The sequence below is a fragment of the Pleurodeles waltl genome, chromosome 1_2 (genome assembly GCF_031143425.1).
Source record: "Pleurodeles waltl isolate 20211129_DDA chromosome 1_2, aPleWal1.hap1.20221129, whole genome shotgun sequence".
Lineage (NCBI taxonomy): Eukaryota > Metazoa > Chordata > Amphibia > Caudata > Salamandridae > Pleurodeles > Pleurodeles waltl.
In genome coordinates this window covers 674,931,134-674,954,779 of record NC_090437.1, presented here as the reverse complement: position 1 = coordinate 674,954,779, position 23,646 = coordinate 674,931,134, and the positions used below count along the sequence as shown (strand labels likewise).

General features: G+C 43.8%; 1 protein-coding gene across 2 annotated transcripts in view; it reads left to right on the top strand.

Annotated features, from left to right (window-relative positions):
- The window catches only part of TTC29 (tetratricopeptide repeat domain 29), a 986,907-nt gene that overhangs the window by 244,777 nt on the left and 718,484 nt on the right, over nt 1–23,646 (top strand). Inside the window, exon 5 of one of the 2 annotated variants that reach the window (XM_069242622.1) lies at nt 12,325–12,510. The exons of the other annotated variant lie outside the window; for it this stretch is intronic. Coding sequence (XP_069098723.1) covers nt 12,325–12,510 — 186 coding nt within the window. The remainder of the gene's footprint in view (nt 1–12,324; nt 12,511–23,646) is intronic. 2 annotated transcript variants of the gene reach the window in all.

The following is a 23,646-nucleotide window of genomic DNA, read 5'->3' as shown; positions in this document are numbered from 1 at the left end:
CACCACTGTGCTGATCACGACCTGCCATGAAAAGCTCAGTGGAAAGGCAGGTAAGGGGACCCAAACAGGGCCCCAGGGTGCTTTTGTCCATAAGACAGTGTGGCTGAGGGCACATGTTGTGACACTGTTGCCATGCACAACATTGTGCATGGCAACAGTGTGCTCGAGGGTCATCTGGCGATGCACTGCGGCAGCATGTGCTTCAGGCTCCCTTTTGGAGGTGAAGCATGCCACCATAGTGACACGACCGTTGAACTACTGCCAGCCCGGTGTAGTGTTGGTAATACAGTGGTGGGTAGGCTGCCAGCTTGGTGGCATCCTCCCGACCACTGTATTGGCGGTCTGGTGGTCCGACTGCCAAACTCCAAATTGAGGCCATAGACTTGGGAACTTTTCTGTTTAATCAGTTTTTGTTTGCAATATGAAGAAATTCTCTGGATCATCAACTGTTATGTTATTGTATATGAAACATGATTAGGTGTCTGTGTTAACTTTCCTACGACACACTGGTCATGTGGCCCTCCCATTGCATATGATAGATTTGTTGTTTATCAGGCTGCGGAGAATAAAAAATGAAGAACAGTTGTGCGTAATCCTCGCCTAGAGTCCAGGTATAGAATTTAAATTTAGTATTTTTCTTCACATTCTGTACTTTCTTTATACATTTTTGTTCTTTTGAAGCTCTGTCGTCCACATTCATTAACTCTGGGTTGCTTTGAAATTCTGATTTAATTTCAACAGTTTTTAGATCACTTTTACACCATAAATATTTTACAGGTGCTGAAACAGAGACCTGCTTACAACCTGAATAGCAAGCACTCTTTTGAGTCAAACTGTTTATCTTTTAATTCTAATATTGCCAGTTATCATCTTAGTTTGCAAAAAGAGAAGAAAACCAAATCCTACAGTTGTAAAATTGGTATTTCATTGTTTAATATGTATAGGAGATGTTACTCCTAATAAAGGTATTCCTTATTAAGTACTCTAAAATTATTTATAAAAATCACTTTTCAAATTAACAATGTCAAGATTAGAAAATGGGACAAAAAAAAAAAGCATGCATTACCTAAAAACTAAGGTCCAGGTTCAATTTCGCAGTATGCAGGACATCCACCAAGAGTTTACTAAGGTTTAACGATCAAGGAGATGAATTGGTGAGGGCATTGTTTTCACACACACCCAGCCAAACAAGGAGGAATCTCTAAAAAAAAATCTGATTTATGGGTGAATCATTAGGCCCCACGTGCCAGAAAACCATGTTTTTGCTTTGATTTCTTAATACTCAAAATTAGAATCACAATCCAAGAAAACATCAGAGATTTACCCCACAGAGTGCAGAGATTAGTTATTATGAATATCCAAATTGTGCATCCATTCATAAGGAAATATTGTCCAGCCTAGCCTACCTTTAGAAGCTGATAATTGAGTCAATTTGTAGCATTTAGCAATTTTAGCAATAAACACTGTAAAAAGACTGTTGCTGAGTAACCCTTCTGTGGTGTTTGACAGTTGAATAACTAACCAATGGAGAAGGACCACAATATGGCTCTTAGAGGCTTTTTTGTGATATGCCTGTGTTTTCAAGATGAAGAAGTAATAAATTGTGGATAGTAAGTGGGCAAAAGAGTTAGCAGAGGTATGCACCCTGTCCAAGTAGGGACCACAACCCTAGTCGAGTTGAGTCAGATAAACTCCCTAAATTAACCAGTGTTCACCCTGTGGTAGCTTAGCACAGAGCAGTCAGGCTTAATTTAAGAGGCAATGTGTAAAGTATATCTGCAACACACAAATTACAGTAACTCAATGAAAACACCACAAAAGGTTTAGAGTAATAGAGAATATTTCTCTGAGTAAAACAAGACCAAAATTATAAACATCCAATAAGTGGAAGTCGAGATATGTCTTTTTAAAGATTAAGGGCCCCATTACGAGTCTGCTCGCAGATGACGGTCTAAGCTCCATATTTTAACCATGACGGTCGTGCCACGATGGGACTGCCAGTGCTGCCAGGATCAGAGATCCTTGTGGTACGGCAGTTGCGGCGGTCCGATTCAGCCAGAGCAGTGCTGCACGCAGCTCTGCCCTGGGGATTATGACCTTGTTCTCCACTAGCCATTTCATGGTGGAGAACAGGTGCAGGGGGCACAGGGGCCCCTGCACTGCCCATGCGCTTGGCATGGGCATGGGCAGTGAAGGGATCTCCCTGTCCAGCACCCTTGCAATGTTCACTGTCTGCTTTATTGGTGCACCCTGCAACCTACAGCATTGCCTCCGGCTTAATTACGAGCCGAAGACAATGCTCTAGTCTGTTGCCCGCCAGGCCAGCGGGCGGAAACTCAAGTTTCCCCCCCCACTGACCTAGCTGGAAAGTCTTAATGGGCCCAGCAGGAGGGTAGCCAGAATGGGGGAAACCTCCCTGTTGGAACCGTCTGCCGAACTCGTAATGAGGCCCTAAGTGTGAAAACAGTGCGTAGAAGTCTCTAGTGATTAAAAGATCACTTGAGGTCGTGAAGTACCAGTGCAAAGTCAAAAGCCAGGCCAAGGGCGATAGAGGGTAGGCCGGCTACAGAGCCCATGCAGGATCCACTGAAACAGTACCTTTGGAGGAGCAAAGCATCATCGATGAGGGCACAATGCGTTGGTTCTCCTACCCCACTCGGGGCACTGCATTGTCGGCGGGCTCCAGAAAAGTGAATATGATGCATCATCAGCAGGCTGCGCAGAGCGTTGTCGTTGGGCAGAGCAGCCTGTGAAGCCGGTGTCATAGTGCAGCTGCTGCATCACTGGCGGAGATGGAATGTGTTGATTTTTCTGCCGCACGTGGGGCTATGTGTCGCTTTTTGAAGATTTAGCTGCCAACCCCACTTCTGAGGCACAGGACTGGAGAGGGGCACCTCAGGCAAGGATAGTACTCACAGATGGCAGAGTCCAGCAGCACCAGGATAGTTGCAAGCAGTCTTTGATGTCCCGGAGACTGATGATGAACATGGGGCAAGCCAGCAAGACCTTCGAGACACTGATTCAGCAGGATGGGTCTAGCCCTTGTCCTCAGCAGGGCAGAGATCAGCAGCCAGCAGGATAGCTCAGCAATGCAGAGAAGCAGTTCCTTGGAGCAGTCAGTCCAGGTATGGTAGCAATCCTTACAGCACAGCAGGCTTGTTCCCAAGTCCAGTAGTAATCTGATTTCAGGGGGGTCAGAGACCCAGCACTTATACCCAAAAGTGCCTTTGATGTGGGGGATGACTTCAAAGGATCTCTCTGAAGTGCACAGGACCCCCTTGCTTGTTTCCCATCCAGGGAGGGCCTGGCCTCGCGGTTCTGGCTGGACCGTTCCCATAAGGACCAGGGTGAAGACTAACTTGCATATGGCTGGGCCCAAACTGGGGTGGCATGAGGAGCAAAAAAATGGTTTAACCCCTTCGCTGCCAGGCCTTTTCCCCCCTCAGGTGCCAAGCCTTTTTTTTGGCTATTTGGGGCAGTTTGCGCTTAGGCCCTCATAACGTTTTGTCCACATAAGCTACCCACGCCAAATTTGCGTCCTTTTTTTCCAACATGCTAGGGATTCTAGAGGTACCCAGACTTTGTGGGTTCCCCAGAAGGAGGCCAAGAAATTAGCCAAAATACAGTGAAAATTTGTTTTTTTTTCAAAAAAATTGGAAAAGGGGGCTGCAGAAGAAGGCTTGTGGTTTTTTCCCTGAAAATGGCATCAACAAAGGGTTTGCGGTGCTAAAATCAACAGCTTCCCAGCTTGCAGGAACAGGCAGACTTGAATCAGAAAACCCAATTTTTCAACACAATTTTAACATTTTACTGGAACATACCCCATTTTAATGATTTTTTTTGTGCTTTCAGCCTCCTTCCAGTCAGTGACAGAAATGGGCGTGAAACCAATGCTGGATCCCAGAAACATTTCTGAAAAGTAGACAAAATTCTGAATTCAGCAAGGGATAATTTGTATAGATCCTACAAGGGTTTCCTACAGAAAATGAAACTGAATTTTTTTTTGGGAAATTGAGGTGAAAAAATCTGCTATTTTTCTCTACGTTTTACTCTGTAACTTTTTAAAGCAATATACCGTTACGTCTGCAGGACTCTTCTGGTTGCGGGGATATATAGGGCTTGTAGGTTCATCAAGAACTCTAGGTACCCAGAGCCAATAAATGACCTGCACCCTGCAGTGGGTTTTCATTCTATACTCTGTATACAGCAATTCATTTGCTGAAATATAAAGAGTAAAAAATAGCTATCAAGAAAACCTTTGTATTTCCAAAATGGGCACAAGATAAGGTGTTGAGGAGCAGTGGTTATTTGCACATCTCTGAATTCCGGGTTGCCCGTACTAGTATGTGAATTACAGGGCATTTCTCAAATAGACGTCTTTTTTACACACTCTCTTATATTTGGAAGGAAAAAATGTAGAGAAAGACAAGGGGCAATAACACTTGTTTTGCTATTCTATGTTCCCCTAAGTCTCCCGATAAAAATGATACCTTACTTGTGTGGGTAGGCCTAGCGCCCGCGACAGGATATGCCCCAAAACACAACGTGGACACATCACATTTTTTGACAGAAAACAGAGGTGTTTTTTGCAAAGTGCCTACCTGTAGATTTTGGCCTCTAGCTCAGCCGGCACCCAGGGAAACCTACCAAACCTGTGCATTTTTGAAAACTAGAGACCTAGGGGAATCCAAGATGGGGTGACTTGTGGGGCTCTGACCAGGTTCTGTTACCCAGAATCCTTTGCAAACCTCATAATTTGGCTAAAAAAACAAATTTTCCTCACATTTCGGTGACAGAAAGTTCTGGAATCTGAGAGGAGCCACAAATTTCCTTCCTCCCAGCGTTCCTCCAAGTCTCCCGATAAAAATGATACCTCACTTGTGTGGGTAGGCCTAGCGCCCGCGAAAGGAAGTGGCCCAAAACACAACGTGGATACATCCCATTTTTTTTTACAGAAAACAGAGGTGTTTTTTTGCAAAGTGCCTACCTGTAGATTTTGGCCCCTAGCTCAGCCGGCACCTAGGGAAACCTACCAAACCTGTGCATTTTTGAAAACTAGAGACCTAGGGGAATCCAAGATGGGGTGACTTGTGGAGCTCTGACCAGGTTCTGTTACCCAGAATCCTTTGCAAACCTCAAAATTTGGCTAAAGAAAACACTTTTTCCTCTCATTTCGGTGCCCTGGGGGCAGATCGGCCTAATAACAATAGGCTGATCTGCCCCCAGGGGGGGCAGAAATGGCCTAAAATAAATTTGCCCCCCCACCCTCCCCGGGGAGCGACCCTTGCCTACAAGGTCACTCCCCATGCGTGACGGCCCAAAAAAAAAAAATCCCTGGTACCTAGTGGTTTCTGCCCCCCTTGGGGGCAGATTGACCTAAAATCGGCCGATCTGCCTCCGAAGCGGACAGAAATGGCCTAAAATAAATTTGCCCCCCAGGGGAGCGACCCTTACGTAAAATTCACAAACAAAAAAAAACCTCCCTGGTGTCTAGTGGTTTCTGTCCCCCTTGGGGCCAGATTGGCCTCATAAAAATAGGCCCATCTACCCCCAAGGGGGGCAGAAATGGCCTAAATATAATTTGCCCCCTATGGGAGCAACCCTTTCCTAAGGGGTCGCTCCTCACCTCTAAAACAAAAAACTAAACAAAAACAAAACCAATTTTTTTTTATCCCTGGTGCCTAGAGGTTTCTGCCCCCCCTGGGGGCAGATCAGCCTAATAATAGGCCGATCTGAAAAAATGCCCCCCCTGGGGTCGCTCCCTACCTCTAAAACAAAAAAGCAAACAAAAACAAAACAAACAATTTTTTTTTTATCCCTGGTGCCTAGAGGTTTGGGGCAGATTGGCCTGATAGGCCGATCGGCCCCCAGGGGGGGCAGAAAAGACCTTCAAAAAAATCCCCCCCCTGGGAGCGACCCTTGCCCAGGGGGTCGCTCCCTTATGTCAGTTTCATAAAATAAAAAAAATCCTTGGTGTCTAGTGGCCGTTTTGACAGCCGGATTGCTTTTAATCCGGCTGCCAAGACGCAGAGAGAGACTTCAAAGGGAAGGAAATAACTTTCCTTCCCTTTGAAGCCTCTCTCGGCCTCCCCCACGTGATCAGAAGAGAAATGCAAAGAATTTCTCTTCCGATCGCGCTGGAAGCTGAGCTTCCAGCGCGATGGGGGAGGCTCTGTGATTGTCAGCGCGCGCTTGTGCGCTGACGTCACAGGGGAGGGGGGGGTCGGGGTTGGAAGGGGAAGGGATTCCCCTTTCAGCCCTGGCCTGGGGGGGTGTGGGGGCGGCCCTCGGGGGAGCGCTAGCGCTTCCCCCGAGGGCCGGTCGCAGGACGTAATGGTTACGTTCATGGCACCACACGGGCGCTGCCATGGACGTAACCATTACGTCCATGGCGACGAAGGGGTTAAACCCAGCTCTGTGATTGGGGTGAATGTTTGATTTGTTCAACATTCCGTTCATCATCTGTTATTTTTGCTTATGTCACCATAAGTTGATAGGGTATTTTCAGACGTCGGTCCCATGCTCGCAGTGCCACTGGATTCAGACTAGCCTGGCTGATGAGGGGTGATACCCTGACAACAGTCCCAAGATGCTTGTTTCTGGTCCAGGGAGGATCTGGCCTGGCAGTTCGGGCTGGACTGTTCCCATGGGGAGCAGGGTCAAGACTGATTTTCATATGGCTGGGTGCACACTGGGGTGCCATGGGGATCAAAAACAATGGATTAAACCAAGATGTGTGACTGGGGGTGAATGCTTGATTTGTTCCACATTCCACCCATCCTCTGTTCTTTTTGCAGGCCCATTAGTAGCATTTAATTTACAGGCCCCCAGTATATGGTATACTATGTTACAAGGGACTTACAAGTAAATTGAATATGCCAATTGTGGATACACAATGTTACCATGTTTTAGGGGAGAAGCACATGCATTTTAACACTGGTTAGCAGCGGTAAGGTGCTCATAGTCCTCAGGCCAGAAAAAAAAACAGGATGTCGAAGGCAAAACGTCTGGGGAAAGACCACCCTAAACATGCCAGTTGAATGGAAAGATGGTTTGCAAGTGCACAAGTCAATAATTATGGCTTAGTAGAACATTTTAATTACAGTGTACAGATGAAGGGATAAAAAACATAGATTGCAAAATGTTAAGTGGTTAGAAAATGAACTAGATAAGCCAACAAGCAAATGTAACAGTTGCAGTTGAACAATGAAAGAAATGCAGACTAAATAATAAAAAGTAATTATAGCAATCAACTGTTTTCAAAAGAGTATTTTGTATATTGGATTACCTTTAGCAAGGGGGGGGCATCCCTAGTGTACTTTAATCACATTCTTGATGTCTAAAGAACGTTCTTTCATTAAAATTATTCATCCATGAAAGGATTGGAAAGCTGTGCCATAAAGGTTTACAAAATTACTAACGTGTAGGACCTGGACTTGTGTAGAGTTGACATAGAGGTTTATCAGGACCTCTGTTATAATGTCTGCAGAATTGTGGCTACTAGATTGTGTGACCATGTTTAGAAAATGTATGGGTTGAAGAAGTTAAGTTTCTCCAGTACCATAACATTTCTGCAGTCTGTTGACTGTACCGTACCTTTCAGTATCCCCCATCCTTGGCCTCGAGTATAATCTGACGTCTCTCTGAGAATAGTGCGTCAGAAATTGGGAGCTGATGAGAATTGACTGTTGGATTAGGTTCTCAAGAAATGCGTCACATGGAGGGCATAAAATAAGGTGACCTGTTTTAATGACAAGCAATGCTTTCTGTGTGAAGAACTTCCAACCCAATTGCACCCTACATTCTCTGTATAAATATACATTTTTGAGTGCGACTTGCATCCACATTTGTTTGGCCCGCCATGATACACAGATGGTTTTAAATGACTCCTCTGGGTAGTTTAAAATTCACCCCAACGTTTGGCTTTCTGACTGACTGATTGGACATACTGCCGTAATCCATGAGCCTCGGCACTTCTTTGGTGGCTGAGGTTGGATGGGAAACATCACTAGCAACGCGGTCACTGCAACGCTATGCATTGACACACGCTGCCATTACCAGCAGCAGTCTGGGCGGAACAGGTAGGAGTAGGGACTAGAGGAGAGAGAGGTAAGTGGGTCCGGGTTGGGGAAGGGTTGGTGTAGTTTTTAGGACAGGGTCTGAGGGTCGATGTACTTTTTAGGATAGGGCGGGTAAGAATTTAGAGGTCTGGGTAGTTTTTAGGACAGGGCTGCTTTAAAGGTTTTGGGCCCGGTGGGGAGCTGGGATAGTTTTTCGTACAGGACGGGGTAGGTTTCTAGGACAGGGCAGCTTTTAGAGTTTAGGGCGGGGTAGTTTTTAGGATAGGGTAGGTTTTAGGGTTTATGGCAGAGTAGTTTTTAGGACAGGGTGGGTTAGGTATTAGGACAGGGCAGGGTAGCCTTCAGGGTTTAGGGCGAAGGCGGGGGTCAGGGTAGTTTTAGGACAGGGTGGGTTAATTTTTAGGACAGGGTAAGGTTTAGGGTTTTGGGTGAGGGGTCGCGTAGTTTTCAGGACAGGGTAGGGTAGGTTTTAGGACAGGGCAGGGTAGCTTTTAGGGTGGGGTCGGGTCGGGTAGATTTTAGGACAGGGCAGAGTACGGTTTAGGGCGGGGGATCTGAGTCGTTTTTAGGACAGAGTGGGGTAGTTTTTGGGACAGGGTAGGTTTTAGGGTTTGGGGCAGGGCTGGGTAGCATTTAGGACAGCGTAGGGTAGCTTTTAGGGTTTAGGGCGGAGAGGGGTAGTTTTAGGACAGGGCAGGGTAGGTTTCAGGGTGGGGTAGTTTTTAGGACTGGGTAGGGTTTAGGGTGGGAGGTCAGGGTAGTTTTTAGGAAAGGGCGGGGTAGGTTTAGCACAGAGCAGGGTAGCTTTTAGGGTTTAGGGTGAAGGTGGGGTGTTAGGGTACTTTTTAGGACAGGAAGGGGGTAGGCTTTAGGGTTCAGGGTGGGTGCAGGAGATCGGAGTAGTTTGTAGGACAGGGTGGGTTCGTTTTTAGGACAGGGTAAATTTTAGGGTTTAGGGCGAGGGTTTGCGTTGGGGTAGTTTTTAGGACAGGGCAGGGCAGGTTTTAGGACAATGCAGGGTAGCTTTTAGGGATTAGGGTGAGGGCGGGAGGTGAGGTAGTTCTTAGGCAGGGTAGGTTTTAGGACAGGGCGGGGTAGGTTTTAGGGCAGGGTAGCTTTTTGGGTTTATGGCAGGGAGAGGTAGTTTTAGGACAGGGCAGGGTAGGATTTAGGGTTTAGGGAGGGGGCTCAGGGTAGTTTTTAGGACAGGGCGGAGTAGGTTTTAGGACAGGGAAGAATTTAGGGTTTTGTGCGTTGTTTTTATTACAGGGTGGGGTCATTTTTAGGACAGTGTAAATTTTAGGGTTGACGGCGAGGGGTCGGGTAGTTTTTAGGATAGGGTGGGGTAGGTTTTAGGACAGGGCAGGGTAGCTTTTAAGGTTCAGGGTGGGGAGGTCGGGTAGTTTTTAGGACAGGGCTTGGTAGGTTTTAGGACACGGCAGGGTCGCTTTTAGAGTTTAGGGTGGGAGGTCAGGGCAGGTTTTAGGACAGGGCAGGGGAAGGTTTTAGGTTTCAGGGTGGGGGGGATCGGGTAGTTTTCAGGACAGGGAGAGGTAGTTATTAGGACAGGGTAGGTTTTATGGTATAGGGCGGTGGGGCATGGTAGTTTTTAGTACAGAGGGGGTAGGTTTTAGGACAGGGCAGGGTAGGTTTTAGGGTGGGGGTCAGGGTAGTTTTTAGGACAGGGTGAGGTACTTTTTAGGACAGGGTAGGTTTTAGAGTTTAGGGAGGCGTGGGGGTCAGGGTAATTTTTAGGACAGGGCGTGGTAGGATTTAGGACAAGGCAGGGTAGCTTTTAGGGTTTAGGGTGGGGTGGTTTTTAGGACACGGCAATATGGGTTTTAGGGTTTAGGGAAGAGGGTCGGGTAGTTTTTAGGACAGGGCGGGGTTTGTTTCAGGACAGGTTAGGTTTTAGAGTTTAGAGGGGATTAGGGTAGTATTTAGGACTGAGCGTGGTAGGTTTTAGGACAGGGCAGGGTAGCTTTTAGGGTTTAGGGTAAAGGCGGGAGGGTCGGGGTAGTTTTTAGGACAGGGTGGGGCATATTTTAGGGTTCAGGGTGGGGGCGGCTGAGGTGGGGTTGGGGTAGTTTTTAGGACAGGGTGGGGTAATTCTTAGGACAGTGTGGGATTTAGGGTCAAGGGGTGGGGTAGGTTTTAGAACAGGGTAGGATACATTTGAGAACAGTATTGGATTTAGGGTGGGTGTTGGGGTAGTTTTTAGGACAGGGTAGGCTTTAGGATTTAGGGTGGGGGTCAGGGTAGTTTTTAGGATAGGGTGGGGTAGTTTTTAGGGAAGGGTAGCTTTTAGGGCGGGGCCAGGGTCGTTTTTAGAACAGGGCGGGGTAGGTTTTAGGACAGTGTAGGATTTAGGGTGAGGGGCGGGGTAGGTTTTTGGACGATGTAGGATAGGTTTTAGGACAGTGTAGCATTTAGGGTGGGGATGGGAGGTCGGGGTAGTTTTTAGGACAGGGTAGGCTTTATGGTTTAGGGCAGGGGTAGTTTTTAGGACAGGGTGGGGTAGATTTTTTTGTTTAGGGTGGGGTATTTTTTAGGATACGGCAGGGTAGGTTTTAGGGTTTAGGGCAGAGGGTCGGGTAGTTTTTAGGACAGGGCAGGGTAGGTTTTACGACAGGGCAAGGTAACTTTTAGGGTGAAAGTGGAGGGCCGGGGTAGTTTTTAGGACAGGGTGGGGTAGGTTTTAGGGTTCAGGGTGAGGCGGGGTCGGGGTAGTTTTTAGGACAGGGTGGGTAATTTTTAGGACACGGTAAATTTTAGGGTTAGGGAGGGGGATTGGGGTAGTTTTTAGGACAGGGAGGATAGGTTTTAGGACAGTGTATGATTTAGGGTGGGGGTCGGGGTAGTTTTTAGGACAGGGTAGGCTTTAGGGTTTAGGGCTGGGGGTGAGGTAGTTTTTAGGACAGGGTGGGGTAGTTTTTAGAACAGGGCAGGGTAGCTTTTAGGGTGGGGGTCAGGGTCGTTTTTAGGACAGGGCAGGGTAGGTTTTAGGTTTCAGAGTGAGGGGTCAGGGTAGCTTTTAGAACAGGGAGGTATTACGGTTTAGGGCTGGGGTTGAGGTAGTTTTTAGGACAGTGCCAGGTAAGTTTTAGGAAAGGGCAGGGTAGCTTTCAGAGTTTACGGTGGGAGTGGGGGAGTTGGGGTAGTTTTTAGGACAAGGCAGGGTAGGTTTTAGGGCGGGGTGGGGGATCGGGTAGTTTTTAGGACCGGGCAGGTTTCAGGACAGGGTAGGAAAGGGTGGTTGGGGCTCAGGGAGTGGAAGGGGCAGTTTTAAGGGCTTGGGTGGGTGGAGTATGGTGTGAGGTGTAGGGTGCGGGTAGTTAGGGACAATTTACCACTCATGTTCCTTTACCAAACATGCTTTTGCAACGAATTTTGTTGTAAATGCATGCGTGGTAAATACACGGTCGTTGTAGAGACCGTGTTATAAAGGCATGCGTGATATACGCATGATGCGTTATTCCATCATATATCTGTTTGATGAAGATGCCTCTAACCCGCAGGATTTCATTAAATGGGTGGCACACCCTGCCAATTTGTTATGGAGCTTCTTGCTGCATGATAAGGACGATGATAATGAGGATTGCATCGCACACGCACTTGTTGGTCTGAAAGTCTTTTACTAATGAGTCCGCAGTTTGAGGCTTTCTTCTTCTGTGTTCAGTGTTGGACGGGACTGATTGAAAAATACTTACTGGAGAGCAATAAAAGAAAATTCTAGCTTACGCGTCAAGAATTTTTAATTCTATTAAGGACATGGAGGCGAGGATTATGCTATCTCCTTCTTTACTGACCCAAACACAGCAGCCAATTAAAATACAGAAAAAAACATTAACGACATTGGGGTCAAGGCATTTATGGATAGAGGACATGGGAGGTGATTGGACCATGTGATATCAGGATGAGCATCATGGGAAATGTAGTTAATGTTTTTTCTGTATTTTAATTGGCTGCTGTGTTTGGGTCAGTAAAGAAGGAAATAGCATAATCGGAGCCTCCGGTCCTGAAATACAATTTGTTTGTAAGCCGACCGAAGAGCAAAGCGTTAGGCATACTGTATGTAGCCAGTTACAATCGGAGGAATTAAAGCCGTACTGGCTGTGAAGCTAATTACTATGTTTCCTGTTTTATAGTATTCAATGAATTATTTTGAAGGAGCCGCTATATGTGATGATAACGACATTTCTTTTGTGTGTTTGAGTTCAGTTTTATTTTGTTTCATTTATAGGACACTATGAGGAAGTATATTTAAGTCAACTTGCATTGGCCCAGTATTTCAAGATGTTGGGGGATGGATGGTTATCAGATCACTTCTTTGAATATTGTTTTCAAACTGCTAAACTGGTCAAAATTGATGGTGGCCGAAAGGAAGCAGAGGCAAATTTAAATCTGGGTAAAGTCCGCGAAGAGCATGGTAAGTTTCTGATATTCCAATATGACTAAATTTTATCCTTTTTGAGTACGGATACGGCAAAAGAAACACATTTTATCATTTCATAATGTTAGGTCGTTCTATTATTTTTTTCTCATCCAATCGCTCTGCTTGCTGTATGGTGATAAAATAATTTGCATTTGCTACATACATTTGTGGATCCACTAAGCTAGGTCAGCTTTCCATAGCCTCTTATCATGATATCCTCTTTTTGGCCCTGACTCATTTATCTCTATGAGTGAAAAAAGTACAAATTCGGCCCCTTTAGGATTACAGCTGTGTGTATGGAGTAAATACACATACTTATAACATCACAGAGTTGTGTGCAGGTGTTACAGATTTCAGGAAGGATTCAGCAGTGAGGAAAATACTTTTCTTGGACAACATGTGCAAAAAAAGAAAGCACTGGTCTACATTGACTACATATAGACTTACTGAGCACAGGAAAGAAACAGTTTTTTGCATACTGAAAACCAACAGAAAAATAGGAAATGTAAAAGGTATTGTGTGGAACCCTTGTCACAAGGGCACAAACAAATAGTTGCAGTAGAAATTTGGCCCAAAGTAAAGCAAGCATGTAAAGTAAGTTTAGAAATAGTGCCCTATCGAAATCTGACTCCCTATCCAAGCATCTGTGCTCCATGAACAACAACAAAGAGGTCCTTCAATGTTGCTTTTAAATAGGACAGCCAGTGAGTTTTCTTAGAATTCTACTACTCTAAGCTGTCTTTGAGAATCATCTAGAGTTTAGTGTAGCTCTCGGGTTGGTCGAAATAGAAATCCAGAAAAAGAGGGGCCAATTTGATCACATCTTCCAGATAAAATAAAACTAAACCCTCATGACATAACTAGTTAGAAGTGCTTGCTGGAAGACAAGGGAAGCAACCGCAAAATCTGTTTTCTTCATGTTGTAATGCAGTACATTTGGTGAACCCCAAAGCCTCACTTGATATGTGGGAATAGGCACTCACTGAACCTTTTAAATTTGAAGTAATGGTGCAATTGGCGTGTTGCCTATATTTGTGACAATATTATAAAGGGCCCCTATTGATTGACAGAATTTGGTTTGCCTAACTGCAATATAAAGTGTCCACATTGAAGTGCCATCAGAAATTAAACCCAAATACGGGATTTGAGGAATAATTCCAAAGATTACATGAATGATAAAGATAGGACACATCCTGGAAGTTTTAGTGCCACCTGACATAACATATGATTTTGGTAGGTTGGTAGCAAGAGAAAGGCCCTGCATAAAACATGCAAATGCATTGCCCAAGATTTTGAGGCTGTTCGGTATTTGTGTCAAAATAACTGCATCAGCTTCCTGTAAAAGCCTAGGTGGTTCTCTAGATCATTAACATCACACCCTTACCACAGCCAACAAGAACAACATTAAGGTTATTAATATACAGTATGAAAAGTATGAGGGCAAGGACACCGCCTTGTTGTATTCCTCTCTCTAATTTTACAGACTTTGGACAGTTCATCATTGCTTCACCGTTGCTCCCATATCTGATGTTAGCAGTCAAGTCAGAGTAAAAAACAGCCAAGAAATCCCTGCAAATTGGATCAAGTCCCAGATCAGCAAGCTGGTGCCAGAACGTAGATCTATCCACTTGACCAAAAGCACTGGATAGATCCATAAAGGCCAGGTACAGGGGGCAGACATTGGCAGCAGTGTACTTGATGATGATTAAATGCAGGTTTAGAAGCTCCACTCTACCTAGCACTTCACGGAATCCATACTGTGTTCAGCACAGAATTTCGACATGTGTGGCCCACTCCAAAATTCTTCCTCAGAGTCTTTCAAAGAAATTGACCTGAGCATTCAGGATCAGACCTGCTATCCCTCTTGAAAACAGGGACAAGGGTGGAAAAAGCCCAAGAGTTTGGTAATACTTATTTACAGGTACAATTTAAAATCTTTACAGTTAAGGGTGTGCAAAGATTGATATAGGCCTTGTTCAAGGCCATAGGTACTCCATCTGACCCGGTCCTTTCCCAGAAGGTCTGAGTGATATAACACTCATGACTCCCTGGTGATCAAATGTTGAATCAATAGAATAAATTGGCCGAATATGGGGCCACATGTAGGAAGCATTGTGCACATCACAAACTGCGAATCGGGCCGTTTGCAACGTGCAAAATGCAATTTGGGATTTAGGGACCCATTTTTGCGATTCAGGAATCTATTTACCGAATTGCAAAAAGGGTTTGCAAGTCGCAATTAGGAAGGGGTGTTCCCTTCCTAATTGCGAGTCGCAGTCCCATGTATGACTGTTTTGTGACTGCGAATGCGGTCGCAAAACAATCGCAGTTAGCACCAGTTTCAAACTGGTGCTAACCCATTCACAAACGGGAAGGGGTCCCCATGGGACCCCTTCCCCTTTGTAAATGACAGCGAAAACATTTTTTCAGAACAGGCAGTGGTCCCACGGACCACTGCCTGCTCTGAAAAAATGAAAAGAAAACTTTTCCTTTTTTGTTTTTGAAATGCATCTCATTTTCCTTTAAGGTAAACAGGCTGCATTAAAAAAAAAACTGCTTTATTTAAAGCAGTCACAGACATGGTGGTCTGCTGACTCCAGCAGGCCACCATCCCTGTGAGGGCAGCCATTCCCAATGGGGTCGCAAATTGCGACCTACCTCATGAATATTCATGAGGTAGGTCATTTGCGACCCGCTTGCGAATCGCAAACAGTGTCATTGACACTGTTGTACATAAGGTTTGTGACTCGCAAATCGCGAGTCACAAAACCTGTTTTTCGTACACGTGGCCCATGGTCTTGGAAAGCTGTGGGAATGCAACCCAGGGTGTTATTACTATAAATTACCTCAAAATGTAAGATTCAGCATTCGGCTGAAGTGTGCAACCCCAGATCCATAAAGGAGAGACTGATGTTCTTTATCTTATTTGCAGTTTGCCAAAAGCTGCACAGATGTTTGCAGCTGCTTGCTCCCATCAAGTCACACCAGTATTTTTTTAACTTGAGCTTTCCTGTTTTTGAGGACTGCTTTATATAGAACTCTTCTTTGTGCGATCTCTTCCCTGTTATGAGGAAAAGGTGGCACATACTTGTTTTTTTACACGAACATGAAGAATCAAACCACCTAAGCATACTCACTGCTGTATCCAGCCTGGAGTTAATAAAGGAACACTTTATTAAACAATTCAGCTTGATGAAGTTCTGAATAACCACCACATCACTGACCTTGTTGACAGGTAGAGGAAAATTACTCACAATGATTATTAATCCACCACTCCTTGAACTCAGTGCACACTCCCCCACTACAGTACGTTCCTTTGGTGATTTGCAGTAGCCATATCCATTGAGGAATGTGCCCTAGTAGCATGAAGTTGTTGCAGTTATTAAGACAGATTAGAGCTTTGTTACATATTTGGCGCATGTGCCTTCATACCGCTGTATGGAGATTTTGTGTTTAGACAATCCCTTACTGTGTCTTGAAGAGGCCAGAAGTAGATTGGTTGAGACACGTCAAGAAATAGCGTGGCTGAAACTTGCTGTCTATCCATAAGTAGGAGTCCTCAGGAATGTGTAAGCTATAAATTAATTTTCGGATATCCACTATGAATCTAAGAACAGATTACGTGTATATATACACCATGGCTTCCCTTCAAGAAGGCAGACAACCTGAGGCAGATCACACCATATAATGTAGCTCTGCCTGTCATATTATGTCAACTTTAATACTGACAAGGACAGGATTTCTTATGACTGATGGATTTTAGAATGTATGATCTATAAAAGAATAAATGCTAAACAGAATTAATGTCAATGTTTTGTGATGATGACTTGAGTATTCATTCAATTTATAATGGGGTTAGGAATTGGTATCTGTAACATCAACAATTATAACGCTGTGTAGACCAAGAATCACCGTTATATCTATTCCTCTAGAATTCTCTCTTTTCTGTCTCCAATCCAAGCATAGACCTTTATTCTTAGTTGCTAGGTGAAGATTAACCATAGAGATCTGTTGTCTAGTAATGATCCACACATACCAATAGATAAACTAGGGGGATTATTGTCACAAATATTCTGATCAGTGACCTCACCCCAAATAAAAAGGTCAAGCAGGCTCTCGGAAATAAACATATAATCAATAATTGTGTGATGGCCATGGCTAAAGAAGGTAGTTATACAACTGGCCTCCGGAAATTCAGTTTTCAGGGCATTTCACTAATATGCTTACCCATTTGAGCAACCCAAGCATTTAAGAGGGGATAAGTAATCACTTGATCAGGCTGACAGTTCAAATGCTTAAATATAATAATGTGTTCCTGAAGAACTTTGCTTTGAAATAACCACATAAATTAAGCTACAGGTCTATTGGGGGTTTTTCATTTTTTAAAAATTATTATTATCCCTTTCCTTAGAGAAACTAATCAACCAACACCTCACTGACCACCTCAGCAATCATCAGCTTCTTGATGCCATGTAGTCCAGATTAAGGCCTATCCACAGTGCAGAAACAACACTCATTGCCTCTCTAGGTGACAGCTGTGTGATCCTTGAAAGAGGAGATGCAGCCCTCGACCTCTATGCAGCATTTGACACAGTCTCACACCACATCTATATCAGGCCCCTGCACTAAACTGGTATCCAAGAATCCACTCTCTGTGCATTTGCTCCTTCTTAACAGATATAACACAAGCTGTTAGCCTGACACCTTATTTGTTGGAAGTCTGCAAACTGCAGGGTGCCTCAAGGTTCCTTGCTCAGCCATACCGTCTTCAACTCCTATGATCACTCTGACTCGCATCAACTGCGTACACACCAACATCCTTTCGTACACAGATGAAACACAACTCATACTCTCCCTCTCAGACAAGACCCACAACACTGTTCAACGCCTGCATGACCAGTCGCTAATTGAATGAAAGCCAACTGTCTGACTCTCACACCGACAAGATAGAAGTAGTGATCTTCGCTTCTAAAGTGTGGAACTACTTCCCACTTCACTGCCACAAAACATTTGAATTCACTCATGATCTACTGAAATTCAGTGCTTTGAACAGAGAAATAACTTGATTCATGTTGAAAGCACCCCCACCCCCTTTGCACTGTCCAGGCCTTCAAATTTAGAATAACATTTAAAACCATCAAAGTGCATATCACATTGAGTCCAAGTTTATTGAACCAAAATAATATCAAATCCATTAACAAAGGAAAACCATCAAACTAGGTTATTTTTTTAATTGATACCAGCAATACTGCAGCTGGCCAGTTTCAGAATGTCCTTGAACGAAGCTGGGCTAATCGAGTTGTTAGGAACATAGCTTCCTAGATACAGGCTGGATACAGAAGTGGTCAGTCAGTCCAATTGCTCTATACCCTCCGAAGGATGAAAATGATTCTGTAGCAGGATACAAGACTGCTGAAGTTGGAAGAGTGCCAGCAGGTAACATATTAGGCATATGCAACATAGCAGGTGACTGGTAAAATAACCCAATGAATTACACATTGATTAGACTATTCGACTGCTGCAGATTTTGAGCCCATAGCAGTAAATTACTAACCAGGGGTCTGGATTTAAAGTTCAAAATGAAGCAGTCCCCATTACAACATTTCCGGGAAGAGCTGATCAGTGTTGACCTTCTTACCATAAGAATCTGGTCAAAATGGCTAATATCAAAATGCAAGATTGTACACAACCATGAGCCACTTTGTTTTTGAGCTGAAAACGCTAGTCTTAGGATCTGGAACATCGGCTAAAATAAGAATGTACGGGCAAGCATCTGGAAGAAAATTCAAAATTGGCAGCTGATGGAAAACACAGCTGGGAAATTTGAGAAACCAGAGGAGAGATGCAAAGCTTTATTAGAACCTTGTGTACTGTCATTCCGGCGCGGCTCAGAGGAAGTCGCCAAACTCATTAGGTTGCAAGCACAAGGGGCCACTGGTGCCCCACTCATAGAATTGGACCTAAAACATATGCTGGGTGTTTCCTGTGGAGAAATATCATGGTCTTATGCAGGAAAAGTGACCAAATTAAGGGCATGGGATGAGTGTGGTGTACCAGCTACCAAGGAAAAAAGGTTGCAGTGGTACTCAGTGCTTTAGCAATGTTAGGTTCCAGAGGGGCACATTTCTTTAGAATTTACTCCCACAGCATGCTCATGAAAACCTTCAATTGTAGTACCCTTATGAGCAGATGGATCAGATTGCGCTCAATTAATGGTCTTTCTCTTACTTATCATGATCGAAGATGGAGACGTGGCCTAGCCCAGCCTTCTATTTGCTCTTACAGAAACAAACTTTCCAGCTGTTGGCCTGGTCTTCACCCGGGCAGCACCCTACCCATCGTGCACTGCTGGGCAGAAAGCTACCCATTCTAGCACTTACCCCACCTCCTGCCTCCGAGAGCATCCTGGAGTTTGTGGTTCACCCTGCAGCAGTCACAGTAGCAGGGCAGGAGAGAACTTCAACCGTGTCACACGCTGCAGGCCAAACAGGCTAAACAGCTTTAGAGCACTTTACCCTACCTGTTAGACCTGACAGCCTTAGCGTGGTCTTCCCCCAACATTGTGCATGCCTCTTTCCATTTTCCTGATCTCATTTTTGCTGGTTTTAAGACTCTGTGCACTTTACCACTGCTGATCAGTGCTAAAGTGCTTGTGCTCTCTCCCCAAAACATGGTAACAGTGGCTCATACCCAATTGGCATATTTAATTTTCCTATAAGTCCCTAGTAAAGTGCCCTAGATGTGGCCTGTAACTTAAATGCAACTAGTGGGCCTGCAGCACTGATTGTGCCACCCACATAAGTATCCCCTTAACCATGTCTCAGGCGAGCCATTGCAAGGCCTATGTGTGCAGTTTCACTGCCACTTCGACTTGGAATTTAAAACTACTTGCCAAGCCTTAAATTCCCTTTTTTTTTACATGTTAACCCTTAAGGCAGGCCCTGGTTGAGCCATAGGGCAGAGTGCTATGTAGGTTAAAGGCAGGACATGTACTTATACATTTTACATGTCCTGGTAGTGAAAAACTCAGTCGTTTTTCACTACTGTGAAGTCTGCTCCTCTCATAGGCCAGCATTGGAAATTCTCTTATATACTTTTCAGTGGTAAATTCTGATCTGGGTGGAGTAGACTTGTCATATTTGGTATGGTTGGAGTGGTAGTCAGGAGTCCTACATACTGGTGAAGTTGGATTTTACATTACTGTTTCAGAAATGCCACTTTTAGAAAGTAGGCATTTCCCTGCACATACTGCCATCTGGGCCTTACAGCCTGTCTCCAATCCATGTCGGTCTCTGCTGGTTGACCACTCCCCTTGTGCATTCCACCCAGACAGCCATACACACAGGATGCTCAGTTGCATCTGCTTTCATCTGGATACTGATGGATTTCCCTGGGAAGGAAGGGTGGAGGAACTGTCCCTTACACTTTAAAGGCAAATGGTCTGCCCTCACACAAAAGACTGATAACCCCACCCCCCCCTTGGGCTCCTGGCAGCAGACAGGGCTGGGTTGAAAGGGGAACATGTGTACTTCAAAACCACTCTTTGAAGTTTCCCCCACTTCAAATACACTTTTGGGAATATATACTGGGTCTTTGACCCCACCAAATCAGACACTTCTGGATTTACAACTGTATTCTGTCAGAGAAACTGCCTGGCTGCCTAAAGGACTCATCTGGACTGCTTTGCTGGAAGGATTGCTGCCCTTGTTGTTGCCCTGCTGCCTGCTGGCCCCTGACTCTGCTGGAAGAACTCTTCCAACCCCACCAGTGTTCTCCAAGGGCTTGGATTGAACTTGCCACCTTTTCTGAAGTCTCAAGGCCACAAAGACTTCACCAAAGAGAAGAAAATCTCAGTCCATCAGAAAATCAACACAATGCTTGTAGAAAGCGATGCAGCACCTGTCTTGCAGCTGAATAATTACCACATCGTCTACCGGATCGGCGTAGTGCCTGCTCTTTCTTACTAGCATGTCAACGATTTTCTATGCATCGTCCCTGAGCGTCAAAATATCCCCGCATCGAAGTGAGGAACCCAGGCTGCGCTCCTGGAGATTGACGCATTACCTTGCAGCGTAAAAAGAATCGACTCATCGTCTGTGCCACGCTGGAAAATTCGGTGCAGTGCCTTATTTTTCAACACATCTCCTCTGCGGCCCCCATGCATCATTATATTTGGTGCATCACTGGTACTGTGTGTTACAAGGATATAACCTCTGATACTTAAGGATTGAGGCTCATTTAAACCTTTAAAAGTAATATCTTGACTTGTGCATTTTAGAGTTTTGTCATTTTGGTCTTATTTGATGTTGCTAAATATTATCTATTTTCCTAAACTGATGTGGAGAACATTTTGTGTTTTTTTTTCACTGTGTTGCTGCATGAGTTATTGCACAAATACTTTAAACATTGCCTTTTAAGTTAAGCCTGCCTGCTCTGTGCCACATTACTAGAGGGTGAGTACAGGATAATTTAGGTTGTGTAGTGACTTACCCTGACTAGTATTGTGGTCCCTACTTGGCCAAGGGTGTATACCTCTACCAACTAGAGACCTGATTTTTAACACTACAAGTAAGAAAATATAAAACAATCCTCAAGAACTTAATTGCACAAAAATCCAGAAATTTAAAATACTCAGCAAAAGGTATTCGAGTTCCCACAGATCAGTGTGTGCACCTACCGCTCCAGGTTGCCCCACCTAGAAATGTCCATAATCTGCGCCCTAACTCTAAGTTTATGAATGCTGCACTTCTGCTGGAATGAGATGATCCCTATTCATGTGCTGTCCTTTTGAATGTTAAATGCCATGTTTCCTATTTCTTCGAACAAGGATGTCAAACTTGTGTTTAAGATCCTTTTAGCGCACCTATGTAATGGGAACAAAAAAACTTTGTGAAGCAGACCTTTTTCATCTGTTTCTCCATTTCATCAGGAAATTATATTGACTAAATTTTGAAAAATATTTCTTCAGTCAAAAGATAGCCAAAACAATTCTGAGTCTCAAAGGTCCTCACATTAACTCTGAACATCTAAAGATTTGTTTTCAGGAATATTTCCATGTAGATGATATCTTAACTATTCTTCATGCCACTTTTTCAAAGTATAAGTCAGCCCCAGGTGTGGCTAAACCACTTGTACCTTCCTAAAGCCGGCCCTGATATATCTCAAGATATTCTGAAGAAATTGGTCACTATGTACAGAGGAGAAAAGCTGCTTACAAGTGCTTGTGCACACAACACAGGAAAATAATATTTGTTTATGGTTGTTGGTTTGGAAAACAATTATTGTGCGGTTCTGTAGAAACGGAAATTAGGCCAATAGCTCTCTTTCAATAGAGTAATTTCCTTTTTATTTAAAACCTCATGTGAGCTTGCTCAATTAAATCAATTAGGGACATGTTTCAGGGTAAAATGCTTCTTTTTTATTGTTCAAAACAATTTTGTATTGCTTATGGTGAAGAAAAACAGCATGAAGCGCATATAACAGCAAAAAGGTATCAATACCGAATAAATAATTGAAATTACATTTCCAAAGTAGCCTATAATAAAGAAAGTAGCTCGCCTAACCTGTGCAGTAAGAGAGAGAAGATAGGAAAAAAGAAAGGAAGGAAGGAAGAAAGAATAAATTAAATAAAGGGAGGCAAGGGAAGAGGATAGTTTAACTAGTGTGCCCATTATGAAGATTCAGGGTGGTTTGATCTTTTGCAGGTACAAATCTAGTTTGGACCAAAGGAGTCCAGATGATTTTTTGCTGAAAGATTGATTATAGAAACTATTGTCAGTACTTCTGGTAAGGCACACCGAGGTCCACCAAGTATGGAAGGATATGTTATTATAGTTTTTCCAATCGGCTAGAATTGTTTTGACGCCTATGGCAATGAGAATATCTATGAGAAAACAATCCCATGTAGACAGTGAAGATATTGTAGTTTGGCCTGAAGAGGCATTCATACCTAATGTGACAATGGTATGTGTTAATGATAATCATACATTGAATATATTACATAATGTGGATTCAGTCGTTTGCCAGAATTAAGTAATGTGTTTGCAGTAAAACAGAAGATGTTCCAAATCACTCAAGGAGTGTCGGCAGTGCCAACAGGCTGCTGAAGACGTAAGACCTCTTCTGTGTAAACGTTCCAGAGTCCAAACCGCTCTACATATAGTCCATAGTTTGCATTGTAGGATAAGAGGTGATATTTTATGTAGAAGCAGGGTTTTCTAAATTGCAAGCCATTGTTGCGATTATGGGGGTTATATTATGATTAATACAAGACTGATTCCATTTATTTTTTGTATCGTCTGTGTGTGTAGGAGAGGATTTTTTTAAGTAGGTTGTAAATTATCGAAACCTTGTGATCTTTGGAGAATACGTTTCGGAAAAAGGATAAACAATCAGCTGTGTGTGTTATTTTAAAAACTTCTAAGGGCGACTGTGAGATAAAGAATGATCAAAATCAATTGGGCGTAGATTATATTTGGTGGGTAGTGTGGAGAAAGTAATTTGATTGTCGGGGTCTATGATGTCTTTCATAAATAGTATGCCTGTTGAGGCCCAACGCTCCTAAAGGAAGAAATATACTTTAATTTGATGTCTGGATTGAACCAGAGAGATGCTACTTTGGAGCGTTTAATTTTGTGAGTGTAACGTTTGTCTAATTGTTTGATGGCAGAGACAGTGTCCTTAAGAACTTGATAGGAGTGTTTTACTTCAATATGTCTAGTTGTAAAAGCATTTATAGGAGATAAAGGAGAAATAAGGTTTGATTCAATATCTACCCAGGCTGGTCGTTGTGGTAGGGACGGTTGGAGCCACCAAATGGTCGCTCTACTTAGAAAAGCTGTTCGATAGTTGAAGAAATTTGGTAGATTTATTCCACTTTGTTATTTGAATAGTTGAAGTTCATGGAGAGATATCCTAGCTTTCTTACCTTTCCAAAGGAAAGCTGTCATTGGAGTATTTATTGAGGTGAAGAAGTATTTAGAAAAATGGATTGAAAACATGCTAAGATAAAAATTAATTTGTGGGGCGATCATCATTTTAATAGTCTCTACCCTTCCCCACTACTTAATAAATTACGGTGACCATTCAACATTGAGTTTCTTGACTTTTGTTAGTATGTATGATTCTATG